Source organism: Mobula birostris, chromosome 11 (assembly GCF_030028105.1).
Source record: "Mobula birostris isolate sMobBir1 chromosome 11, sMobBir1.hap1, whole genome shotgun sequence".
Classification (NCBI taxonomy): domain Eukaryota; kingdom Metazoa; phylum Chordata; class Chondrichthyes; order Myliobatiformes; family Myliobatidae; genus Mobula; species Mobula birostris.
In genome coordinates this window covers 95,854,468-95,877,757 of record NC_092380.1, presented here as the reverse complement: position 1 = coordinate 95,877,757, position 23,290 = coordinate 95,854,468, and the positions used below count along the sequence as shown (strand labels likewise).

Here is a 23,290-nt window from a genome sequence, read left to right as displayed (position 1 = left end):
AGACACTACACCATGCTTTATGCAAACTATTTTTAAATAGCATGAGTTGCATGTGTTTGTGTTCAAAAAGCAGTGATTTTTATCGCTGATAGCTGGTGAGAAATTAACAGCAAGACAATTCAGAACTGATTGCTCACTGCAATTTCAAGCATTCAGGCTTGGAGATGCCAAAAACTGCCATGAGTGAAAATGAAGCAACTTCACTACTTCAGCAAGTAAGGAACTATGAAAAATCATCTTGAATGTAACAATGGAGGAAGCAGTCATTGAAAGCATTGTATGAAGGCAGTCCATTATCTGGACTAGGTGCCTGCTCTGATTTTGTTAATTTACAGTCAGTCGAAAGTACACAGCACCATACACTGGATGAGTTCCTACACTGATAATTATTAGGAACTAATACACAGTTTTATAATACTGTAGAGGTATCGGTAGTGTTCTAATTTGTTCTGTACTTCATTTAAATACATAATTTGTTACTCAATTAATGGTAGTTTGTCTTTTTAATACTTTTTAAAAACTATTTCCATGAAACTTTGGCTAATTGGGGCAGCTGCTTAATTGGACCATAATGTACTGGTCCCAATGTGTCCCAATTAATCGGAATCCACTGTATTTCCTTGTCTGGTTGGTGTGCAGCTTGGAGGGTAATCTGCATGTGATGATATTTCCATGTGCCTGCTGTCCTTTGGAAGGTGCTGTTGGAGTGGCCTGGATGAGTAACTTAAATGCAGTGGAGTTTAGAGGTGGTTTGTACATAGCTACAGAAATGTGAATGATTATTTTAGTTGGTCCTTCTCATTATGGATGGTATGAACTAAAAGGGCATTGAAGAGCCTTTGCAATGTAAGTATTTCATCTTTAGCAGTTCAATAACGAAGGTTCAAAGGTCCAATTTAATGTCAGAGAAATGTAAACAATAAACATCCTTGTGGTAAACCATGTATATATGTTGTAGCTGGGTTACCTGTCTGGACACGCCCCTCTGCTGACTGCCCCTGTGGCTCCTCCCACAGAGTCCTGTATAAAGGTGTTCGCCTTGCCCCTCCCCCTCAGTCCGGGGGCAGACACTCACTGTGGAGGTCGTATTGTACAGCGAATAAAAGCCTTTCAGTATTTTACCAAACCTCAGTCTTTTGGAGTAATTGAAGGTGCTTCAATCCTGAAATGCTTTATCTTCGCAAACATCCACAAAAACAGGAAACAGCCTCAAAAGAATGAATGACAGATAAACATAAGAACCCCAAAGTCCCCCTCCAGCTCCCCTCTCTCCTGTATGTAAACAGCAGCGAGCAACGATCTGCCCTCCCCCCACCAGCAAAAAAAAAGCAAGCATCGATACCACCACCGGGCAGTCAGCATAAGCAAAGTAATAGCAAAGACACAGACTTGCAGTTACCCCAAAGACTTCGCATTTCATCCGGCATATGACATACTGCTGATTCTCTCTCTCCCTAATAAGGGAGAAGGAGGTGTCTCCGTTTTTCACCAGCGAGCGGGTGAACAAGTCATTGGCTAATGATGTTAAAATTCCGTTACGTCGCTTTTTCTGAGCTCTGTGCCCGAAGATCGCAAAGGTCTCAGGTCTTCGGGCCCACAACAGATATCCTTACTCCCCCGATGACACGAGTCTCCTGCCATGACACCGACCTTCAATCCGCCCATCTCCAGACCCCTGAAATCTTAGGCTTCCAAATTCGAGCCAGACTCTCAGGCCAAACCCTGGGCATACCGAACAACCGCCAGTTATGGAACCCCCAGAGCGGGTCCCATTCCCGCAAAGAACCAAAGTCAGCATATAACTCCAGGTCAGGGTCTTCAAAAGAACGCTGAAAGGGAAAAATAAAGATATTAAAGATGGAAATAGAGCTGTTTCTGAAGATGCAAGCAAAGGAGTCGCTGTTTAGCTCCATCTTAACTTTGCCCGCCTCCTAACAGTTCTGTAGACAATTAATGCTTAGTTTATTACATTCAAAATACCTTTTTTTATCACTTTCCAACAAAACAGTTAATTTTTTATTTGCAGTCTGTGTATTGCTGGTGCCATACCTATATAAACAACACACACAAAATGCTGGAGGAGCTCAGCAGGCCAGGCAGCATTTGTGGGAAAAAAGTACATGAAACGTTGACTGTACTTTTTTCCATAGGTGCTGCATGGCCTGCTGAGTTCCTCCAGCATTTTGTGTGTGTTGATCGGATTTCCAGTATCTGCAGATTTTCTCTTGTTTGCCTTACCTGTATTATGCCTTTCCTTGTGTTGATTTTTCTGCATTCAGTGATTAGAGTTAAAAATTGCAAGGTATCTTTAAGTTTTATTCATACCAATTATTTGTTTAGATTTTTTTTCTGAACAGGAAACAATGAAAAATTGTTAGCTTAATTAAATCATAAAAAGTGATGTTAAGCAGGCTCCTGCACAGAAGCAGACTGTTTGTGTAATGAGTGAGTGTGAAGCCAGGTACAGAAAGAAGTCCAATGAGAATAAAAAGATTTACAGCATGTCAGCCCCTCCAGACACACAGGAAAGGAATATATCCAGTTTAAGCAATCATGGTAATACTGGCTGACTTTTCATTAAACAGGCCACATGAGCTATTCGCCAAAGAAAGCAGCTAGAATTTCATTTATGCAGGAATGAAATACATGTGGACCAATATGATTTAAACTAGTTATTGTTTCATTCCTATTTACTTGTTACCCTGACTACCATTTATGATGAGCCAAGCTAAACCTTTTTGTCATTTTCTAGCAGTTGCTGTACATACCTTTGATGTGAATCAATAGCTATGACAAAAATTTCTCAAACCTGCATTTTATATTCAGTGAGTATTAACACATCTCCATATTACACTAATTTAAAAAACATTACTTTCCCCTTCAGCCCAAATGTGCAGTATTGAGAGTTGCACTATTGTTCTTGTCTTTTTCTTTCCTGTTTGTACAGCTTTCCCATCGCAGATAAGTTGATTGAAAATCTAATCCCCCGCTTATATTCACATTCAGAGGTCAGACAACACCAAACATCTGCTTTATATTCAACCTCTGATTGGAAGTTTAAAGACATACATCTTATGCTTCAGATACATGGTTTAGCATAAACTCATTTCTTGGATAGATTGTGTTGTATTCGGGAGAGAATGACTGAAAAGTAGAATTAACAAATCAACAAAGGTATCCAATGTATTTCCTAATCATGTTTCTTTATATCACTTCTCTGTTACATTTTCACTTTGTATATGCCTGAAAATATGTTGAAAATGAGACTTACTATTTGTAGCACAGAATTGCGCTGTTTTACCAGGAGGGAGGAAAGACAAGCTAACAATTCAGCACTTGAGCCTCACTTAAAGGAACAATAACTTGGGTTTTAGTTAAATTGTGCTACTGATCCGAGACTGGTACTACAGAATTGTTTAAAAACAAAGCCTTCTTATGGCCCAAATAAGCTACACTATTTACATTGGATTTTGAATATTTTCATAGGATGAGAATGAAGTTTTTCAAGAAAATAAAAACTCTATTCAGATTTAAAACCGCAAGTAGGTCTCTGCTGAGCACACTTTAGGCCTGTGTTATTTTTATGTTACTGCCAAGAAATCATTGATTCAAATCTTAGTGACATGTGAGTTGATGTTGACATGCAACTTCAGTTAAATCAACAAGCTACTTTTAATCGGCCATTAACCAAGCTATATTTATGTTTAAGTATTGCTGTTAATTCACAATAAAGTTATTTGAATAGTATATTTAACAGACATAATCAAGCTTATTGGGAAAGTAATATTGACAGGGGAATGTTGACAGAAATATGTGTAGCTCTTCAATAACGTCTCCTTAAGAATCAATTAATTATAACTAAAGGTCATAGAATTGACCTGGTTAGACATGAAGACCAATTAGTGAATGCAAACATGAGGAAATCTGCAGATGCTGGAATTTCAAGCAACACACATAAAAGTTGCTGGTGAACGCAGCAGGCCAGGCAGCATCTCTAGGAAGAGGTACAGTTGACGTTTCAGGCCGAGACCCTTCGCCAGGACTAACTGAAAGAAGATCTAGTAAGAGATTTGAAAGTGGGAGAGGGAGGGGGAGATCCGAAATGATAGGAGAAGACAGGATGCTGCCTGGCCTGCTGCGTTCACCAGCAACTTTTATGTGTGTTACCAATTAGTGAAATTGTCTTTGTAATCAAATTGGAAATGGCCTTTATTGTCCATGAGAATCAATTATTCACTATATTAATGTAGATAAATGAATAAAATTGCATGAATTTGTTGATATGTGAAGTGATTGGGCAAAACAATGACAATGGATTTTAATGTAGATAAGTATCTAATCCTTAACTTTAGACCAAAATAATATCGATCTAAATAATTTTAAAACATTGATAAGGTAAGAATGATGCAGATCTCAAGAGTTTTAAAAGTCTACTTTCTTAGATCAGTAAAGTGTGTAAGTCAGGTAATATATTAAAAAAGAAGAAAAGCTCTGAAGTACTAGCCTTTTTAACAAGAGAATACCAAATACTACATAGATGTTCAGATTCTAGACTCTGCATCATAGTGTACATTGTAAGCATGACAGAATAGGTTCACAAGACTTTTAGATTAAATTATGGGGCTGTTTCTTGTGTCAGCATTTCTTACTCAATGTGTCAAAGAGCATATTTCATTTTTCATGGATGCTACCTGAGTTAGTTTTCTTACTTTTTTCAAATTCAGATTTGCAGTATCTGTATCTTCATTTGTTAGTCAACCCAGTTTCTCTTTAACCAATTGAAACTTGTTTGGTCACTGCAGGGAGCAGCTATGGGATACTGCATTTCTATGGGTCTCAAATCATCTGTAGCCTGTACTGATAAGGATGAAAAAAAATTCATTTAAGAAAAAAAAAACTCTACTTTTATAAAAATGCATTTGTTTAATTGCCATCATTGGGTTATTAAACAAAAATTAATTTAATTGAACTTCCAATCCTTTTCTGTTGTAGTGAGATTCAAGATTCCAGTTCATTAGTTTAGCCTCTGGATTATTAGCTTAACTACAATAATATTTTATTCCACTTGATTAATGCTTTAGGGATTTTGAAGGGAAATAATGAAGTAGGATGATAAAAATGCATAATGCTGACTTATAAGCGTACATGCAAGATTTTAATTTATAATTTTAAATCTGAGGGCATTATTTTTGATAGCTGAGGATATAATGAAATAAGAAGCTGGAGCGAATTGGTAGACTTGGATACAGATTGGCTTTGAAGATAAATGGTGGAATAGGTATAAGGGGTTGAATGGACTATATCTGATTCTTTGTTCCTATTAAATATGTCGATTTCAATGATTTATCTAAACTAGACAGCAATGAATAGAATCTGCTCTATTGAAAATAACTTCACATGTTTGTTGTTTGATTACAAACAGCATAAAAGATGGTCCTACAACGTGCTCTTCATATGTTTTGTATGATAATTACAGTGTTTTTTGCATGTTCAATTATGTTTTGCTTAATTTATCATGGAATAAGTCAAAAGGCTCCATTCATTTGCTTTTTTTGATGCATATAGTATGAGTGATCATGAATATGTCAGCACAAAATGGCAGATCACTTACAAATCTGCTGTTTTTCTTTTTGCAATTTTCCTTTCTACAAAGATTGGCTCCACTCTACTGTAACTGAAATGGTGAACTAAGTGTATAGTGCTGCGGAGCCACTATCGGACTGCTGCTTTAATGGATAGAAAGAGAATATCCACTCTGTACTTCAGCTTCAGTGAAAGTATAATGCACATTGAAATGGTTGAATCAATGCCATATGTCAAATCCATTTTGGTTTGCATTCAATAATGGAATGAGGCACCAGACATATGTTAAATTTCATTTCAGTAATGGGTGTATATATCAGTTGTTTGACCTAGGAAAGTGATAATTAAGAAGTGCAATAAATTGCTATATAAATGAGAGCAACAACATATTTCCTGGTATTTTACATCCACTCAACAACTTTATGACAGTATTTGTAAAAAAAACGCTATATTTATTACACTTAATATTTCTTAATCCAGCAGAGTTAATATGTAAACTGTTCCAGTGCCATATCAAAGGGAGTGACAGGTGTTTCTCCCATCACTCTCAAAACTCAACAAAAGCAGATTGGCCAGGGAATTTATTGGCAGAGTGCCTTTTTTTTCAGGCACCAAACAGGAAAACGTGTTTCTTAAGCTACTTAACCACCAGTTCTTAAAGGGATTGCTGGAGGGTACCATTAAAAAAAGTTCAAAAAAATGGAATGGGGATTGGGAGGAAACTCCATCAATATCCATTCTTCTTTATCATTTCCCTTCCTATTCTCAAGATCTATCACAGGACCACTGTGCTGAGTATATGGAGCTATATTTTATTACTTTCTTTAAATGGCCTTAATCAACCTAAAGTGCAGCTAATTTCCAAAGAGATTTCATAAGTACAAGCCACTTTCTTTATCCAGAGTTTGAGATTTTTCAAACAGGAACAGCTTATGTGCAGGATAATCCTACAACTGCTAACAGATTATTATCAGCCTATAGCTAAAAGATGACATGCATTATTTTTCTGACTGTGAACTGAGGTCACTGCTGCATTGTCATTATATAGTCCAATATTGTTTCGACCATGAGATTATAACCTTCTTTAACCTTTCATTTAAAAAGCTTTGGTATAATCACCATTAATCTGACATCGAGGTTTAAAACTCGCAAACCATTTCTTTCCCCAGCTTATACATTTTTTTTATAATTGCTTCCATCCCTGAGGAATGTCTATCGTGTCAATATCACCAAGGTTTCAAAGTTAATGTAAATTTTGGCAAGCATTCCAGATGAATAGAAACAATTAAATTAAAATCATATGCTACAGCACAGACACCGTACCAATCCATACAATCAAATTAAGACTGAGCTACCTTTCTTGAAAGTGGAAGTTTAAATTTGTATATTTCAATTCTTTTAGTAGCAGATGACATGAATTGTTTTCATTTGAAATTCAGGTTTGGAGTAGAACCATCAGGGCTGGTCAAACTAGAAAAAGAAATTGAGCAGGAAGAGTCACATTCTACACCATCCCCATCTCCATCTCCAACTAAATCTGGAAAGAAGAGTGCGGGGAAGTTGCTTGATGATGCAGTAAGTAAAACAAAGTAAAACTGTTACCCAAAGTAACATGTAGGTAGATAAGTCTTCCCTATTAATCTGTTATTAATCTCTTGAAAGACATCCTTTCTAATGTGGATGATGATCATGGTGTTCAAAGGTAACACATCACAATCATTAGCAGGCTGTGGAATTGGGTTTGAAGTTATTTGATTTTAATTTTGTGGTGATTTGACTTAGAGAAGTGTTCAATCATAATCCTTGGATAGTAGCTTCACATCATTGACTCTCCAAGACCAGAGATTTTACATATGTCCGATACTGACTAAATAGCGCTTTGCGGGCTGAGTCACTATTTAATTGCTCAATCCTAATTGCATTGAGAAGGTGGGACGAGTTGTCTTGAACTACTGCAGCCCTTGAAATGTGGGTATATCCATAATTCTGTTAGGGAGGGAGTACCAGAATTTTCACCCAGCAACAATGAAGAAATGGCAATTATATTTCTAAGTCAGGGTGGTCTGTGTCTTGGAGGGCAACCTCCAGATGCATATGTTTTTGCTGCCCTTGTCCTTTAGCTGATGGCATTTAGAAGGTGCTGTCTCAGGAGTCATGATGAGTTGTGGCAGTTCATCCTATGGATGATACAAACTGTTGCTACTGTTCATTGTTGGTGGACTGAGTGCATATGATTCCTATCAAGTGAACTGCTATGTCCTGTATGACATTGAGCTTCTTGAGTCTTCTTGAAGATGCACACATCCAGACAGGTAGGGAGTATTCCATCACACTGCTACCATGAGCCTCGTAGAAGGTAGACAGGCTTTTGGGGCATTAGGAGAAGAGTTACTCACCACAGGACTCCTAGCCTTGTGTTACAGCTATTCCAGTTCAGTTTCAAGTCTACTAAAGTAACAAGCCAACCTCTCTTGATTGTAATCTTATATGGTGGACATTTGAAATAGAATATATTAAATGAGATGTGAAAGAATAATTAGAAGAATATGATAGGCTTTGTTGAAACAAGGTAAAAAGGCTCAGGTAGAGCATAAATTTGGCATGTACCAGTTTTGCTGAATGAACTAATTCTGTTTTATAAAATTAAATTCAATTAAAAAAAATAGAAAATGTCAAACGATGCTTGGCTATACAAGAAGATGGAATTATGTAAAGTGGTAACCTTCTTTCTGTCTCTAGAAACGCTCCCTTCCCTGATGTTTTGTGACAAGTTTCTGTCTTCAATACCATTTTCAGAGATGCCATTATGTGCTGTTTTCTCTTCAAACATCATTTCTATTACTGAAGTTGAAAATTTAAACTAAAAAGGCTGGTAGCAGGACTATAGGAATATTTTCTACCAGCATCATTGCATTGTACAAAAGTATTAATTGTAGTCCTTGAGGTAGCTTATTGTTTGTGGTATAGGGTGGTATTGGCTTCTGGGTTGCCTCCAAAAAATAAAAATGCAAAATCAAGGAGAGATGGAATGTAATTAGGAAAGTTGGTTAGTGGTCATCATAAGTGACTTACTGCAGAATTAGCAATTTTAAAACCCTTTGACATCAGTTTTCTGATTTTTTTTAACTTACATTTTTTACTTAGAGCAGCACCTTAGTTAACTGGCTAAGGTACTATGAATGTGAAATAACCAAAGGATGTATGTGTGATGCAAATTATTGTAATTTTGTTTTCGTATTCTGTTGCTATTAATTTCAGTTTTACCAATTTTATTGTTTTTTGGGTTGCCAGGGTTTATGTTTATTGTTTGATTTGTGCTTGTTTTATTTTTGTGTTCTGTTATCTTGTGTTTTTTCATCCAACCATGGCTGATATTTTGGTAGTTAAAGTTCTTGCCTCCAGAATCTCTCATTGAATCCCACTATACAGTCTCCAGATTAATTTTGATTCTTCAATTATACTAAATTCTACTGCAATGAAACCAAATATTCAGTTTTGAAATCTCTTAGGATTTTGAAAGTAAATTCAGAATGATAATATGTGTAACTAAATACAAAACAAAAACTTGGTTAATTAGTAATAAATACTGATACTTATAGTTACATCTTTGATTATGTGTTCAGATACGTTTACAACCTTTGCTCCTTTTAGAGGTCCAAAGCGAAAGGAGCTACCATAACTGGAAGTTACTACCATTAACAAAATGATGGCTACTAGTCCAATGTGTATCTGATTCAGTGTGGATTAGTTTAGTGAATGTACATTTAATCTTGGAGAACAGAAATATAATTATTGTATTGATCCAGCATAATGTGTTAAAATCTCATGATACAATATAGGAATAGGCCATTCAGCCCTTGAGTGTTTTCCACAATTCAATTTAAATCATTACTGGACTGCTTGCCTATGATTGTTCCATATCCTTTGTATTATTGACTAATAAAAATGTATTAAATTAAATCTTGGAAATGTTGGTTAACCTAGCATTCACAGCCATTGAGAATAATGAGATCCAGATGTTCATTACACAATGAGTGTTTTCTGACTTTATTTTTGCATAGCTTAGTTCTAATTTTAGTATATTGTTTTTTTATTCTTGATTTCTCGCCAAATGAAGTAGTTATTCTCAATCTACTAATCAAATGTCTTTAATATTTAGACTGGATCATTCCAACTTTCCAAACCAAGTATTAATGTCTTCATAATCTAATCCCTTAAAAATACTTTGGTACATTCCAAATCAATAAAGTGTGCTACCAAAACTGAACATTAGATCGAGGCTGATCAAGGTTCTTCAGAATTGAGTAGACTCTCCATTTAATAAAGGTCATGCTGTGATCAAACTCAAGCTACTACTTGAAAGAGAGGGACAGATTATATTTGCCATAAATCTAAATATGAATAAGACTAATTTCTTTGTGACAAAACACAAACTATGCTAAACAGGATAAATGTTTAATTGGTACAGTGATACTATTTTGAGATTCAATAAAACAATGTGATAATGAACCAGTTTATGTTGCTTTGAGGCAAAGTTCCACTCAACAAAGACATAAGATAAGACTGATAGAAAACAGAAAAGAAATATAAAGGCAAACAGACAACTAGCCCAGGCTCTGGCAGCTAGAAAAAAAAACACAGAGCAATGAAAGGCCAGAACAGATATTCATACTGCAACTAAAAGGGAATATGAAAACAATTTCAAGTAATCTTAAAATCACAGTTTTAAAAAAATATTTGTAAGATGGTGCAGCCAAAAGAAATTTCAGCCCTTGAAAACTGATAATGGTGATATTGTTGATGAAAGTAAGGAAGTTTCAAAAATGTGTATTTGATTAAATAATACTTTGCATTAACCTTTCTAATTGAGAAGTGTATATCACAAAGAAAACAATACTGAAATGAGCACAAAGACTCAATACAAATATTATTTTCAAACTAACAATAATAAAAAGACTATTGTCATTAATGAGTAACAATTCCCAGAACCTGACAACTTTCCATTGTTTTAATGGAGGTAGGTAATGCTATTGTATTGCCATGTAGAAATGAGTATTGAATTTCTAGACTTACTTATACTTACATAAAGAATAATAGCTTCTTTCATTATCTCAAAATGTTACAAAGTTCTTTACTGCCTGGTAAGTATTCTTGTAGCAATTACATACAAGAAATGCAAAATTTCCATGGTGGTTGGGTAGCTTCTATGTACAATCTACTGTGGGTTCTCCATCAATGTAGAAAATTAAATAGAATAGTACACAAAAGCTTGAAACATCGTCATTAAACCATGTTTGCATCCCGAAGCAGCAGACATGAAATTTAAGTTCAAATGACTTAATAAATCTGTGATGATCAATCATTCTTAATGACATTGATAACCAGGAACCTATCAGGTCACCATAAAATCTCAACTTGGTCACTAATTAGCCGGCAAGTGCTGTATCTGACTCCAATTCCACAATAATCTGGTTGTTCCTTAGCTGCCATCAGGGTAATCCGCTCACAGGAATGTGCAATAAATGTTGACCTCAACAGTATTGACCACCTCTCAAAAGATAAAAGAACTTACTAACTTCTCATAACTCATTCAGTGCCATTCTTCTTACCTCTAACGTGTTTTTTTTAGTTAGGCAAGCTTTACTCATTTGTTTTTAAATTGGTTCAACTGTTAGTTTTTTGCATGATTAGAGATGTCTAAAACACTATGAAATACTTATGGATTTTATGCAAACAGAAACATATTTAGGCTCCCTGGCATATGTCGTGAAATTTGGTGTTTTGTGACAGCAGTACACTGCAATATGTATAAGTTACAATAAGAAGTAAATGTAAAAATAAAATTAAGTAAGTATTGCAAAATGAAAGGGAAAAAAATTGTGTGGTAGTGTTTGTGGATTCTTTATCCATTCAGAAATCTGATGGTGGAGGGAAAGAAGTTGTTCCTAAAATGTACCACCTCCTTGATGGTAGCAGTGAGAAGAGGGCATGTCCTAGGTGATCGGTGTTAATGATGGTTGCTGCCTTTTTGAGGCATTGCCTTTTAAAGATGTCCTCGATGCTGGGGAACCTAGTGTCCATGATGGAGCTGGCAGAACTTACAACTTTCTGAAGCCTTTTTCAATCCTTTGTAGTGATCCTCCATACCAGATGGTGATGCAACCAGTTAGAATGTTCTCCACGGTGCATCTGTAGAAATTTGTGTCTTTAGTGACATACCAAGTTTCCTCGAACTCCTAATGAAATATAGCCGCTGCCATGCTTTCTTTGTAATTGCATCAATATATTGGGCCCAGGAGAGATCTTCAAAGATGTTGATGCCCAGTAACTTCAAATTGCTCATCCTTTCCACTGCTGATCCCTCAATAAGGACTGGAGTGTTTTCCTCGACTTCCCCTTCCTGAAGTCCAAAATCAATTCCTTGATCTTACTGATGTTGAGTACAGAATTATTGTTGTTATGACACTCAACCAGCTGATCTTTCTCATTCCTGTAGGCCTCCTCATCACCATCTGAAATTCTGCCAACAACAATTGTATCATTGGCAAATTAGTGCGTGCCGCTTGAGCTGTGCCTAGCCACTCGGTCTTGTGTGGAAAGAGGGTAGGACAGTGGACTAAGCATGCATCCTTGAAGTTCACCAGTTTTGCTTTCAGTGAGGAGGAGATGATATTTCCAATCTGCTCAGACTGTGGTCTCTCACTGAAGAAGTTAAAGATCCAGTTACAGAGGAAGGTACTGAGGCCCAGATTTTGGAGCTTGTTGATTAGAACTGAGGGTATGATTGTGTTGAATGCTGAGGTATAATCAGTTATCAGCAGCCTGACATAGGTATTACTATTGTCCAGGTGATCCAAGGCTGATGGAGAGCCAATGAGATTGCATCTGCTGTAGACCTATCATGGCAATAGGTAAATTGCAGCAGATCCAGGTCTTTTCTTAGACAGGAGTTGATCCTCACCGTGACCAACTTCTCAAAATATTCAATTACATCTAAATCCTCAATCAAATTGTCTTTTTGCTCTTAAAATAGCCTTCTGTAAGTTGTTCCTGGACTCCTTGTATAATTCTGGGTCACCACAGAATGCCACAGATCTAGCCCTCAGCAGAATACGAATCTCCTAGTTCACCCATGGCTTTTGATTTAGGTATGTCCAGTATGTTCCTGAAGGCACAAACTCATCCACACAGGTTTTGATGAAGTTGGTGACAACTGTGACATATATAGATGCGATAGGAGATGAGGACCTTGATGCAATAGCTATCACTTAAGTAGTTGTGCTGAGTAAACTTAAGGGCCTGAAGATAGGTAAATCCCTTGGTCCTGATGGAATGCATCCCAGGGTACTGAAAAAAATAGAAGTTATAGTAGAGGCTTTGGTAATGATTTACTAAAATTCTCTGGACTCTGGGCAGGTCCTAGCAGATTGGAAGATGGCGAATGTCACGCCACTGTTCAAAAAAAGATGTAGGCAAAAGGCAGGTAACTACAGGCTAGTTAGTATAACACCTGTAGTTGGGAAAATGCTTGAAACTATCACTAAAGAAGAAATAGTGAGGCATCTGGAAATAAATAGATCCATCAGGCAGACGCTGCATGGATTCAGCAAAGACAAGTCCTGTTTGACAAATTTACTGGAGTTCTTGAGGATATAACGAGCGCAGTGGATAGAGGGGAACAGATGGATATTATTTACTTGGATTTCCAGAAGGCATTCAATACAGTGGCACATGAAAGACTTATCCATAAGATAAGGGTGCATAGAGTTGGGGGTGATGTATTAGCATGGATAGAGGATTGGTTAACTAATAGAAAGCAGAGAATTGGGATACATGGGTGTTATTCTGGTTGGCAATAAGTGGTGAGCAGTGTGCCACCGGGGTCGGTGCTGGGCCCACAATTGTTCACGGTATACATTAAGGATCTGGAAGAGAGGATCAAGTGTAGTGTATATACGTTTGCTGATGATACTAAATTGAGTGGAAAAGCAAATTGTGCAAAATGTATGGAGAGTCTGCAGAGAGATATAGATAGGTTAAGGGAGTGGGCAAGGGTCTGGTAAATGGAGTGCAATGTTGGTAAATGCGAGGTCATCCACTTTGTAAGGAAAAATAAAAGAGCAAATTATTATTTAAATGATAAAAAATTGCAGCATGCTGCTGGGTAGAGGGACTTGGGAGTGCTTGTGCATGAGTCCCAAAAGGTTGGTTTGCAGGTGTAGCAGGTTACCAAGAAGGAACGTTGGCCTTCGTTGCTAGAGGGATTGAAATTAAGAGCAGAGAGGTTATGCTGCAACTGTACAGGGTACTGGTGAGGCTGCACCTGGAGTTCTGTGTGCAGTTCTTGTCTCCTTACTTGAGGAAGGATATACTGGCTTTGGAGGCAGTGCAGAGGAGGTTCAACAGGTTGATTCCAGAGATGAGGGGGTTAGACTACAAGGAGAGATTGAGTTACCTGTGACTGTACTTACTGGAATTCAGAAGAATGAGAGGAGATCTTATAGAAACATAAAAAAAATGAAAGGAATAAGATAGAGACAAGAAAGTTGTTTCCACTGGTAGGTGAGACTAGAAGTAGGGGATGTAGCCTCAAGATTCAGGGGAGTAGATTTAGGATGGAAGTGAGGAGGAACTGCTTTTCCCAGGGAGTGGCTAATCTGTGGAATTCTCTGCCCAATGGAGCAGTGGAGGCTACCTCAGTAAATATACTTAAGACAAGGTTGGATAGATTTTTGCATAGTAAGGCTATTAAGGGTTATGGGGAAGAGGCAGGTAGGTAGAGATAAGTCCATGGCCAGATCAGCCATGATCTTATTGAATGACAGAGCAGTCTCGATAGGCCAGATGGCCTGCTCCTGCTCCTATTTTTTATGTTCATTATTATTCAATGATGAACCCCTGCATATTGTCCAGGCCACCAACTCAAAGCAGTCCTGTAAGCACTCCTCTGCCTCCCTTGACCATACCCCCTTGGTCCTCACCACCAGTGCTGCGCTGTTTAGTCTCACTAGATGTTCCACTAGATGTTCAGGATGAGTAAGCATGACTGAGGCAGAACTGCTACATCTGTCCACCACCCCCTTAAAGCACTGAACTATCCTGTCTTTGTGGAGAATGATGAAACCATTGGGCTGCAGCGCCGTGTCCAAAATGGCAGAGGATTGCCATGTTTCTATGAAGCAAAATGCATAACAGTCCCTGAACTCCCTCTGGTACTGCAATCTTACTCTGAGGTCTTCAATTTTGTTTTCCCAAGACTGTACATTCCCCAGCAGAGTGGTCGGGAGCGGGGGTTCTAAGGCCTCGGTGTTTCAATTGCACCTGTAGACCAGCTTGCCATCCCCGCTTCCATTTTCTTAAAGGGGAATTGCACTCATGACCTGAGTCCGCCGTCCAGGATTCATCGATTTTGAGTATCGATGAATTTTTGAAACATCGTGAATTGATGCTGCATTCTGAAGAATGCATGGCTGTGACTGTGGATTTCAAATGTAGTGTCCTAAACAAGTATATTTGATGATTCCCATCAAAAAAAGTAAAGAGTTGCCATTTATTAGTTCCATCTTAACCCATTATATCCATCTGTATATTTTAGCAATAAATGGAAAAGGTGCAAATTTACGTTTGATATCTCAAATGACAGTCTTTTTTTCCTTTTTTTCTGTGCATTGGGTGTTGGTCTTTTTTTATTAGGTTCTTTTGGGTTTCTTGCTTTGTGGTTGCCTGTAAGCAGACAATTTTCAAGGTTGTATCATTTATACCTACTTCAATAATGAATGTACTTTGAACTTAAACAATTGACAAAATTCTATCACGTGAGAGTCCTCCTGATCGCCCATAGAATATACTGCAGAATTTAAGGCTTCTGTTGTGTCTATCCTGATTCGGATCGTTACCTTATCTCTAATTAGAGGATCTTATTAATCGTAAGTTTTCAGCTGTAGAATGCTCATTATTGCGTTGTTAAGCAACTACCTTTCATCTTCAGGGTGGCCACTTTATATTGTTTGTGCATTTCGGTCATTTAGAAGCAATTTGTGGGAAGTTGAGGAAATCTGGGTCAGTGTTTGAATCTACTTTTAGTTAGAACACTGAGAAGCGCTGTCTTTTTCCACCTGCTCCTAGTGTACTGTAATGCGTTGGTGAATAATGAAATCGCCTTCAACTACAGCTACACCAAGCCTGTAGATATCTATCTGTCTAGCTTAAGAAATGGGCAAAACTTTTGAGCAAAGGCAGAATAGCTTCTTTAATGGCACTTTCCAAGCTGCAAGATCTCCCACTACATGGACAGGAGCAGAAGATGTTTAGGAATGTAGTTTTTTCTGGCAAGTTCTTCTTCAAGTCATAAACCTTTCCAATTTGAAAATATATCAACTTTCATTCATCTCCCAACTCAGCATCTCTGCAGGAATGCCTCGTTTGGTACTCTTTCTTCTCAGTAGGCAAGGCTATTACTCAGCATCACATTCCTTTCAAGGGTGATTAAGAATGGATAAGTACTAACCTCACAAGCCATTCCCTCATTCTGTGCATAAAGAAGGATTTGTAAGCTCTATTCAGCAGCTGAAGTGTTAATGTCAGGTCTCCATTTTAGGTGTCAGATCTGTAAATGCTGTAGAGATGAATATTGACACAGCACAAGGTTTGTTCCATTATTATTTGAAATTGCCGCATAGTAAACATAAAAGTATTTAATCCACTGTAGGACCTAGCTATGGGTAAATAGCTCCATTGCTTTGTGGGTAAACTAGGGAGAGACAAAGGCTATAAGAGTAAATCCAGCGTGGAGCCCCTAAGATGGCTGGATGCCATTGAACATCCTTCTGGCAGCTCCTGCAGCCCATCTGGTGCCAAGCGTATTGTTTCATAAGCTTTCCTTCAGACTACATTGATGAGGTTGAGAGAGGGATCTTCACCACTGGGCAGCTCAGGATCTCCATACTTTCTGCCCAGGCTTGTGATGATGATCACATTATAACCCATTGTCCCTTGAGACAGATGGATGCCAACCAACCATTTTATAATATAGAGCAATACAGCACAGGAATAGCTCATTCAACCCACAATCTTGCATCAAAATACTTTTGACAAAATAAGTCAAAAATACAAAATTAAGATGCAATAGCTCTATTGCTAAAGCAACTAAGAACCCAATGATGAGAATCAATTTTATATTTCCAAGTCATAATAACGCATAACTTAAAGGAGAACCTGCTAGTGGCAGTGTTTAGACATGGCAGAGTCTAGGACCAGAAGGCACAGTATCAGTGTAGAGGTCTATACCTTTAGAAGAAATATGTGGAGGACTTTGTTTAGCCAGTGGTGAATCTGTGTAATTCATTGCCAAAGGCAGCTGTGGAGTCCAAATCATTGGGTATATTTAAAGAGGAGGTTGATTGATAAAGGTGTCAAAGGTTGCAGGGAGAAGGCAAGAAAATGGAGTTGAGTTGGAAAATAAATCAGTCATGATAGAATGGTGGAACAGTCTTGATGGGCCAAATGGCCTAATTCTGCTCATATGCCTTCTGTCTCCTGATTCCAAGAACCTGCTGCCCTTGTCCTTGGAGGGAGAGGTTACATGTTTGAGGAGTGCTGTCTGAGCAGTCAGGCCAGGGTATTTTATAGGTCCACACTGAAGAAAGCATATTTAGACTCATTTATTTGATGCCAATCAAGTGGACTACTTTCACTGGATAGTGGTGAGCATTTTTGAAACTTTGCATCATATTCTCTGCTATATTCCTCATGGAAAGCCTCTGGGATGTCAAAGAGTGATTTGCATACTCCAGAATACCCAGAGAGTGACCTACTTCACAGAGCTGGTACCTTCTGGAACTGCTCTCAGCATGCTTTTCTGCAGTCTGCATCAAACCAGGCCTAACCTTCTATCCTGATATTAATGGTAGAGTGAGAGGAATGCTCGTCATTCATATTACACAATGTACTGGGAAAAGGTTCAGCCGCTGGTAGTCTACAGAGCTCCTGAATGTAGCTTCAAGTTGCCAGATTACTCTTAATATTAATCCATTTAGTACAACGTGATGAGTGTGTCCTCAGTGAGTTGTCGCCATAGTGATTGTCTGCTAGCATGGACACGGCTTCTGCCACACATAGATCAGTGAAGATCATGTAGCTACATCACACACCTCAGTTCACTTACTGTTTGCTGCAGATCAATTTTGGCAGGTATGTACTTCAGCACCATGGCAATTCAGTCTGCAGAGGTGTTACCTTGCCACTCTTGGTGACGGACATTGAAACCCCAACCCTGAGTACATCCTTTGCATTTGCTACTTTATACTTCTTCCAGGTGCTGTTCACTATGGTCTTTCAGCACTCCCTCACTTACAGAGTGTAGATGGTAGGTGGCATGTATATTTCCTTTCTTAATGTTTGACTTTATGCTCTAAAAATTACAGGGTCTCTAGTCATATCAAGGTTAGAATATCAGATACTAGAGAGTACCCCTGTGGTCTTAATAATAAATACTCCTGTTTGAGTACTGTTGGGGAGGGGCGAGCTACCTGGGGGAAGCCACAGTGGCCATGCCTCTGGCCCAGAGTCTGGCCCTGTGGCTCAGAATGGTAGGGAAAGAAAGAGGATGGCAGCAGTGATAGGGGACTCTATAGTTAGGAGTTCAGACAGGCGATTCTGTGGATGCAGGAAAGAAACTTGGATGGTAGTTTTCCTCCCAGGTGCCAGGGTCTGGGATGTTTCTGATCGCGTCCACGATTTCCTGAAGTGGGAAGGAGAACAGCCAGTGGTCGTGGTACATATTGGTACCAATGACATAGGTAGGAATAGGGAGGAGGTCCTGAAAACAGACTACAGGGAGTTAGGAAGGAAGTCGAGAAGCAGGACCTCAAAGGTAGTAATCTCGGTATTACTGTCTGTGCCACACGACATTGAGTAGAGGAATAGAGTGAGGTAGTTGATAAATGGATGTCTGAGGGATTGGAGCAGGGAGGCAGGGATTCAGATTTCTGGATTTTTGAGACCTCTTGGGGCAGGCATGACCTGTACAAATAGGCTGGGTTACACTTGAATCCGAGGTGGACCAATATCCTGGTGGGGAGGTTTGCTACAGCTATTGGGGTGAGTTTAAACTAGAATTGCAAGGGGGTGGGAACCAAAGTGAAGAGACGGAGGAAATAGAGAGAGCTTGTAGACAGTGCGAGAGGGAGGATAGGCAGGTGATAGAGAAGGGATGCGCTCAGACCGATGGTTTGAGATGTGTCTATTTTAATGCAGGGGATATTTTGAACAAAGCAGATGAGCTTAGAATGTGGATCAGTACTTAGAGTTGTGATGTTGTGGCCATTACAGAGACTTGGATGGCTCAGGGGCAGGAATGGTTACTTAGAGTGCCAGGCTTTAGATGTTTCAGAAAGGACAGGGAGGGGCGGCAAAAGAGGTGGGGGCGTGGCACTGCTGATCAGAGATAGTGTCATGGCTGCAGAAAAGGAGGAAGTCAAGGAGGCATTGTCTACTGAGTCTCTGTGGGTGGAAGTTAGAAACAGGAAGGGGTCAATAACTCTACTGGGTATTTTTTATAGACCACCCAATAGTAACAGGGACATCAAGGAGCAGATAGGGAGACAGATTCAGGAAAGGTGTAATAATAACAGGGTTGTCGTGGTGGAAGATTTTAATTTCCCAAGTATTAATTGGCATCTCCCTAGAGCAAGGGTTTAGATGGGGTGGAGTTTGTTAGGTGTGTCAAGAAGGTTTCTTTACACAGTATGTAGATAAGCCTACAAGAGGAAAGGCTGTACTTGATCTGAGAAGGATAGGAACAGACAAGTTAGGAAAGAGTTTAATTTGGAGTAAGGGGAAATATGAGGCGATCAGGCAGGAACTTGAAAGCAGAAATTGGGAACAGATGTTCTCAGGGAAATGTACGGCAGAAAAGTGGCAAATGTTCAGGGGATATTTGTGTGGAATTCTGCATAGGTACGTTCCAATGAGACAGGGAAAGGATGGTAGGGTACAGGAACTGTGGTGTACACAGGTAGTTGTAAATCTAGTCAAGAGGAAAAGAAAAGCTTATGAAAGGTTCAAAGAAACTAGGTAATGATAGAGATCTAGAAGATTATGAAGCAAGCAGGAAGGAGCTTAAGAATGAAATTAGGAGAGCCAGAAGGGGCTGTGAGAAGACCTCGGTGGACAGGATTATGGAAAGCCCCAAGCAAATCTACAAGTATATGAAGAGCAAGAGGATAAGACATGAGAGAATAGGACCAACCAAGTGTGACAGATATACCACTTTGGAGTCTGTTGGGGGAGATAGCTCATCAGGTGAAGGCAGAAGTAGGAAGAAAGCGGGATGAGGTTCTACAAGCTGAAGTTAGGGAGCTAGGAGACAAATTAAAGAGTAGGACCTCAAAGGTAATAATCTCAGGATTATTACCGGTGCCATGTGCTAGCTAGAGTTGGAATAGCAGGAAAGCTAGAATGAATATGTGGCTTGAGCAGTGGTGCAGGAGGGAGAGATTAAGGATTCTTGGGGCATTGGAACCACTTCTGGGGGAGGTGGGACTAGTACTGTCTGGACGGTCTACATTTGGGCAGGCTCAGGATCAATGGCCTAGGGAGATTGTTTGCTAGTGCTTTTGGGGAGGATTTAAACTAATATGGCAGGTGGATGGGAACCCACACAGAAAAGAAAAGGGAAGTGATGCACAGACCAAAGTTGGAGTTAGTGAAGAAAAAAGTAAGAGTAGAGTGCATAAAAGTAAAAAGCAAAAATCGCAAACGTCGCTAGATTCTAAAAGGACAATGAGTATAAGGGCACTTTATCTAAATGCCTGTGGTATTAGAAACAAGCTTAGTGAACTTGTGGCACAGATCAGTACCAAGGCATATGATTTAGTGGCCATTACAGAAACCTGGTTGCAAGGTGGAGAAAACTGGGAATTAAATATCCAAGGGTATCAGGTAATATGGAAAGATAGGCAGGAAGGCAGAAGAGGTGGGGTTGCGCTCTTGATTAGGGTTGAGATCAGGGTGATAGTGAGAGATGATATAAGATCTACAGAGCAGAATTTTGAGTCCATCTGGGTAGAGATTAAGAATAGTAAAGGGAAAAAATCACTGGTGGGTGTTGTCTATAGGCCATTTAATAAGAATATTGCAGTGGCAGAGGTGATTAACCAAGAAATAACTGAGGTTTGTAAGAACGGAACAGCAGTTGTCATGGGGGATTTTAACTTCCACATAGATTGGGTGAATCAGGTTGGTCAAGGAAGTCAAGAGTAGAACTTCATAGAATGCATCCATGATGGTTTTCTTGAGCAGCATGGTCTACCTACAAGGGAAAATCTTAGATCTAGTCCTGTCCAATGAGACAGCTAAGATTAAAAATCTTGTAGTCAGGGATCCTCTTGGAAAGAGTGATCACAGTATGATTGAATTTTGCATACAGATGGAAGATGAAACAGATCTAAGACAGATGTATTATGCATGAACAAGGGAGACTACAAGGGGATGAGGGAGGAGTTGGCTAATGTGGATTGGGAGCACAGGCTATTTGGTAGGACAGTTGAGGAACAGTGGAATACCTTCAAAGAGATTTTCACAGTGCTCAGCAAAAGTATATTTCAGTCAAAAGTAAGGACAGTTAAGTGTGGGGAGAGCCAGCCTTGGATAACTAAGGAAATAAAAGATAGTATCAAATTAAAAGCTCATGTGTACAAAGTTGCAAAGAGTAGTAGGAGACTGGAGGATTGGGAAAACTTTAAAAACAACAAAGAACAACAAAACAAGAAATAAGGAAAGGGAAGATAGAGTATGAAAGTAAATTAACACAAAATATAAAAACAGATGCAAAAGTTTTAATAAATATATAAAGCGGAAGAGGGTGGCTAAAATCAACGTAGGTCCCTTGGAAGACGAGGAGAAAATTGATATTGGGTGATAAGGAAATGGCTGAGGCATTGAATGACTATTTTGTGTCAGTCTTCACGGTGGTTGACATGTCTAATATGCCAAAGAATGATGTTATGGACGAATTGGAGGTGAGAACCTCGATAAAATTACTGTCACTAAAGAAATAGTGATGAGCAAACTAGAGGCCCTGAAGGTAGATAAGTCCCTTGGTCCTGATGGGATGCTTTCCAGGGTGCTGAGGGAATTGGCGGAGGTTATAGTAGACACGTTGGTAATCATTTACTAAAATTCTCTAGACTCTGGGCAGGTCCTGGCAGACTGGAAGATAGCAAATGTCACACCACTTTTTAAAAAAGGATGTAGGCAAAAGACAGGCAACTAAACATTTAGAAAGTTTTGGTTCCATTGGACAGACTCAGCATGGATTCAGAATGGGCAGGTCCTGTTTGACAAATTTACTGGAGTTCTTTGAGGACATATTGAGTGCAGTGGAGAGGGGAACAGGTGGATATCGTATACTTGGATTTACAGAAGGCGTTCGATATGTTGCCGCACAAGAGACTTATAAAGAAGATACAGATGCATGCAGTCGGAGGAAGGGTATTGGCATGGTTACTGGATTGGTTAACCGATAGAAGGCAGAGAGTTGGTATAAATGGGTGTTTCTCCAGTTGGCGGTCAGTGGTGAGTAGGGTGGTGCAGGGGTTGGTGCTGTATTTACATTGATGATTTAGAAGAAGGGACTGAGTGTAGCATAGCAAAATTTGCTAATGACACTAAACTGAGTGGAAAAGCAAATTGTACAGAGGATGTGGAGAGTCTGCAGAGGGGTATAGTTACGTTAAGTGAGTGAGCCAAGGTCTAGCAGATGGAATACAACGTTGGTAACTGCAAGATCATCCACTTTGGAAGGAATAATAGAAGAGCAGGATATTATTTAAATGGTGAAAAATTGCAGCATGCTGTTGTGCAGAGGGACTTGGGAGTGCTTGTGCATGAATCACAAAAAGTTGGCTTGCAGGTACAACAGGTTATTAAGAAGGCAAACGGAATGTTGGCCTTCATTGCTAGAGGGATTGAAATTGAGCAGGAAGGTCATGCTGCAACTATACAGGGTACTGCTGAGGCCGCACCTGGAATACTGTGTGCATTTCTGGTCTCCATACTTGCAGAGGAGGTTCACCACATTGATTCCAGGGATGAAGGGGTTAACCTATGAGGAGGGATTAAGTCGCCTGGGACTATACTCTCTGGAGTTCAGAAGAATGAGAGGGGATCTTATAGAAACATACAAAATTTTGAAAGGGATAGATAAGATAGAAGTAGGAAAGTTGTTTCCATTGGTAGGTGAGACTAGAACTAGGAGACATTGCCTCAGGATTCAGGGGAGAAGATTTAGGACGGAGATGAGGAGTCTCTGCCCAGGGAGGTAGTTGAGGCTTCTTTACTAAATATATTTAAGAAACAGTTAGATAGATTTTTACATAGGAGGGGAGGCGAGGGAGGAGATTGCTGAGCCTCTGGCGATGATCTTTGCATCATCAATGGGGACGAGAGAGGATCCGGAGGATTGAACAGTTGCAGATGTTGTTCCCTTATTCAACAAAGTGAGTAGTGATAGCCCAGGAAATTATAGACCAGTAAGCCTTACTTCAGTGGTTGGTAAGCTGATGGAAAAGATCCTAAGAGGCAGGACTTATGAACACTTGGAGAGGCACTTGATTAGGAATAGTCAGCATGGCTTTGTCAATGGCAGGTTGTGCCTTATGAGCCTGATTGAATTCTTTGAGGATGTGACTAAACATATTAATGAAGG

The 23,290-nt window shown here is 39.2% G+C and overlaps 1 protein-coding gene across 2 annotated transcripts in view; it reads left to right on the top strand.

The window, feature by feature from the left end:
• gas2a (growth arrest-specific 2a) overlaps positions 1-23,290 on the top strand; it is a 152,718-nt gene that overhangs the window by 77,862 nt on the left and 51,566 nt on the right. For both annotated transcript variants that reach the window (XM_072273176.1, XM_072273175.1), the window contains exon 6: positions 7,023-7,158. In XM_072273176.1, coding sequence (XP_072129277.1) covers positions 7,023-7,158 — 136 coding nt within the window. The remainder of the gene's footprint in view (positions 1-7,022; positions 7,159-23,290) is intronic.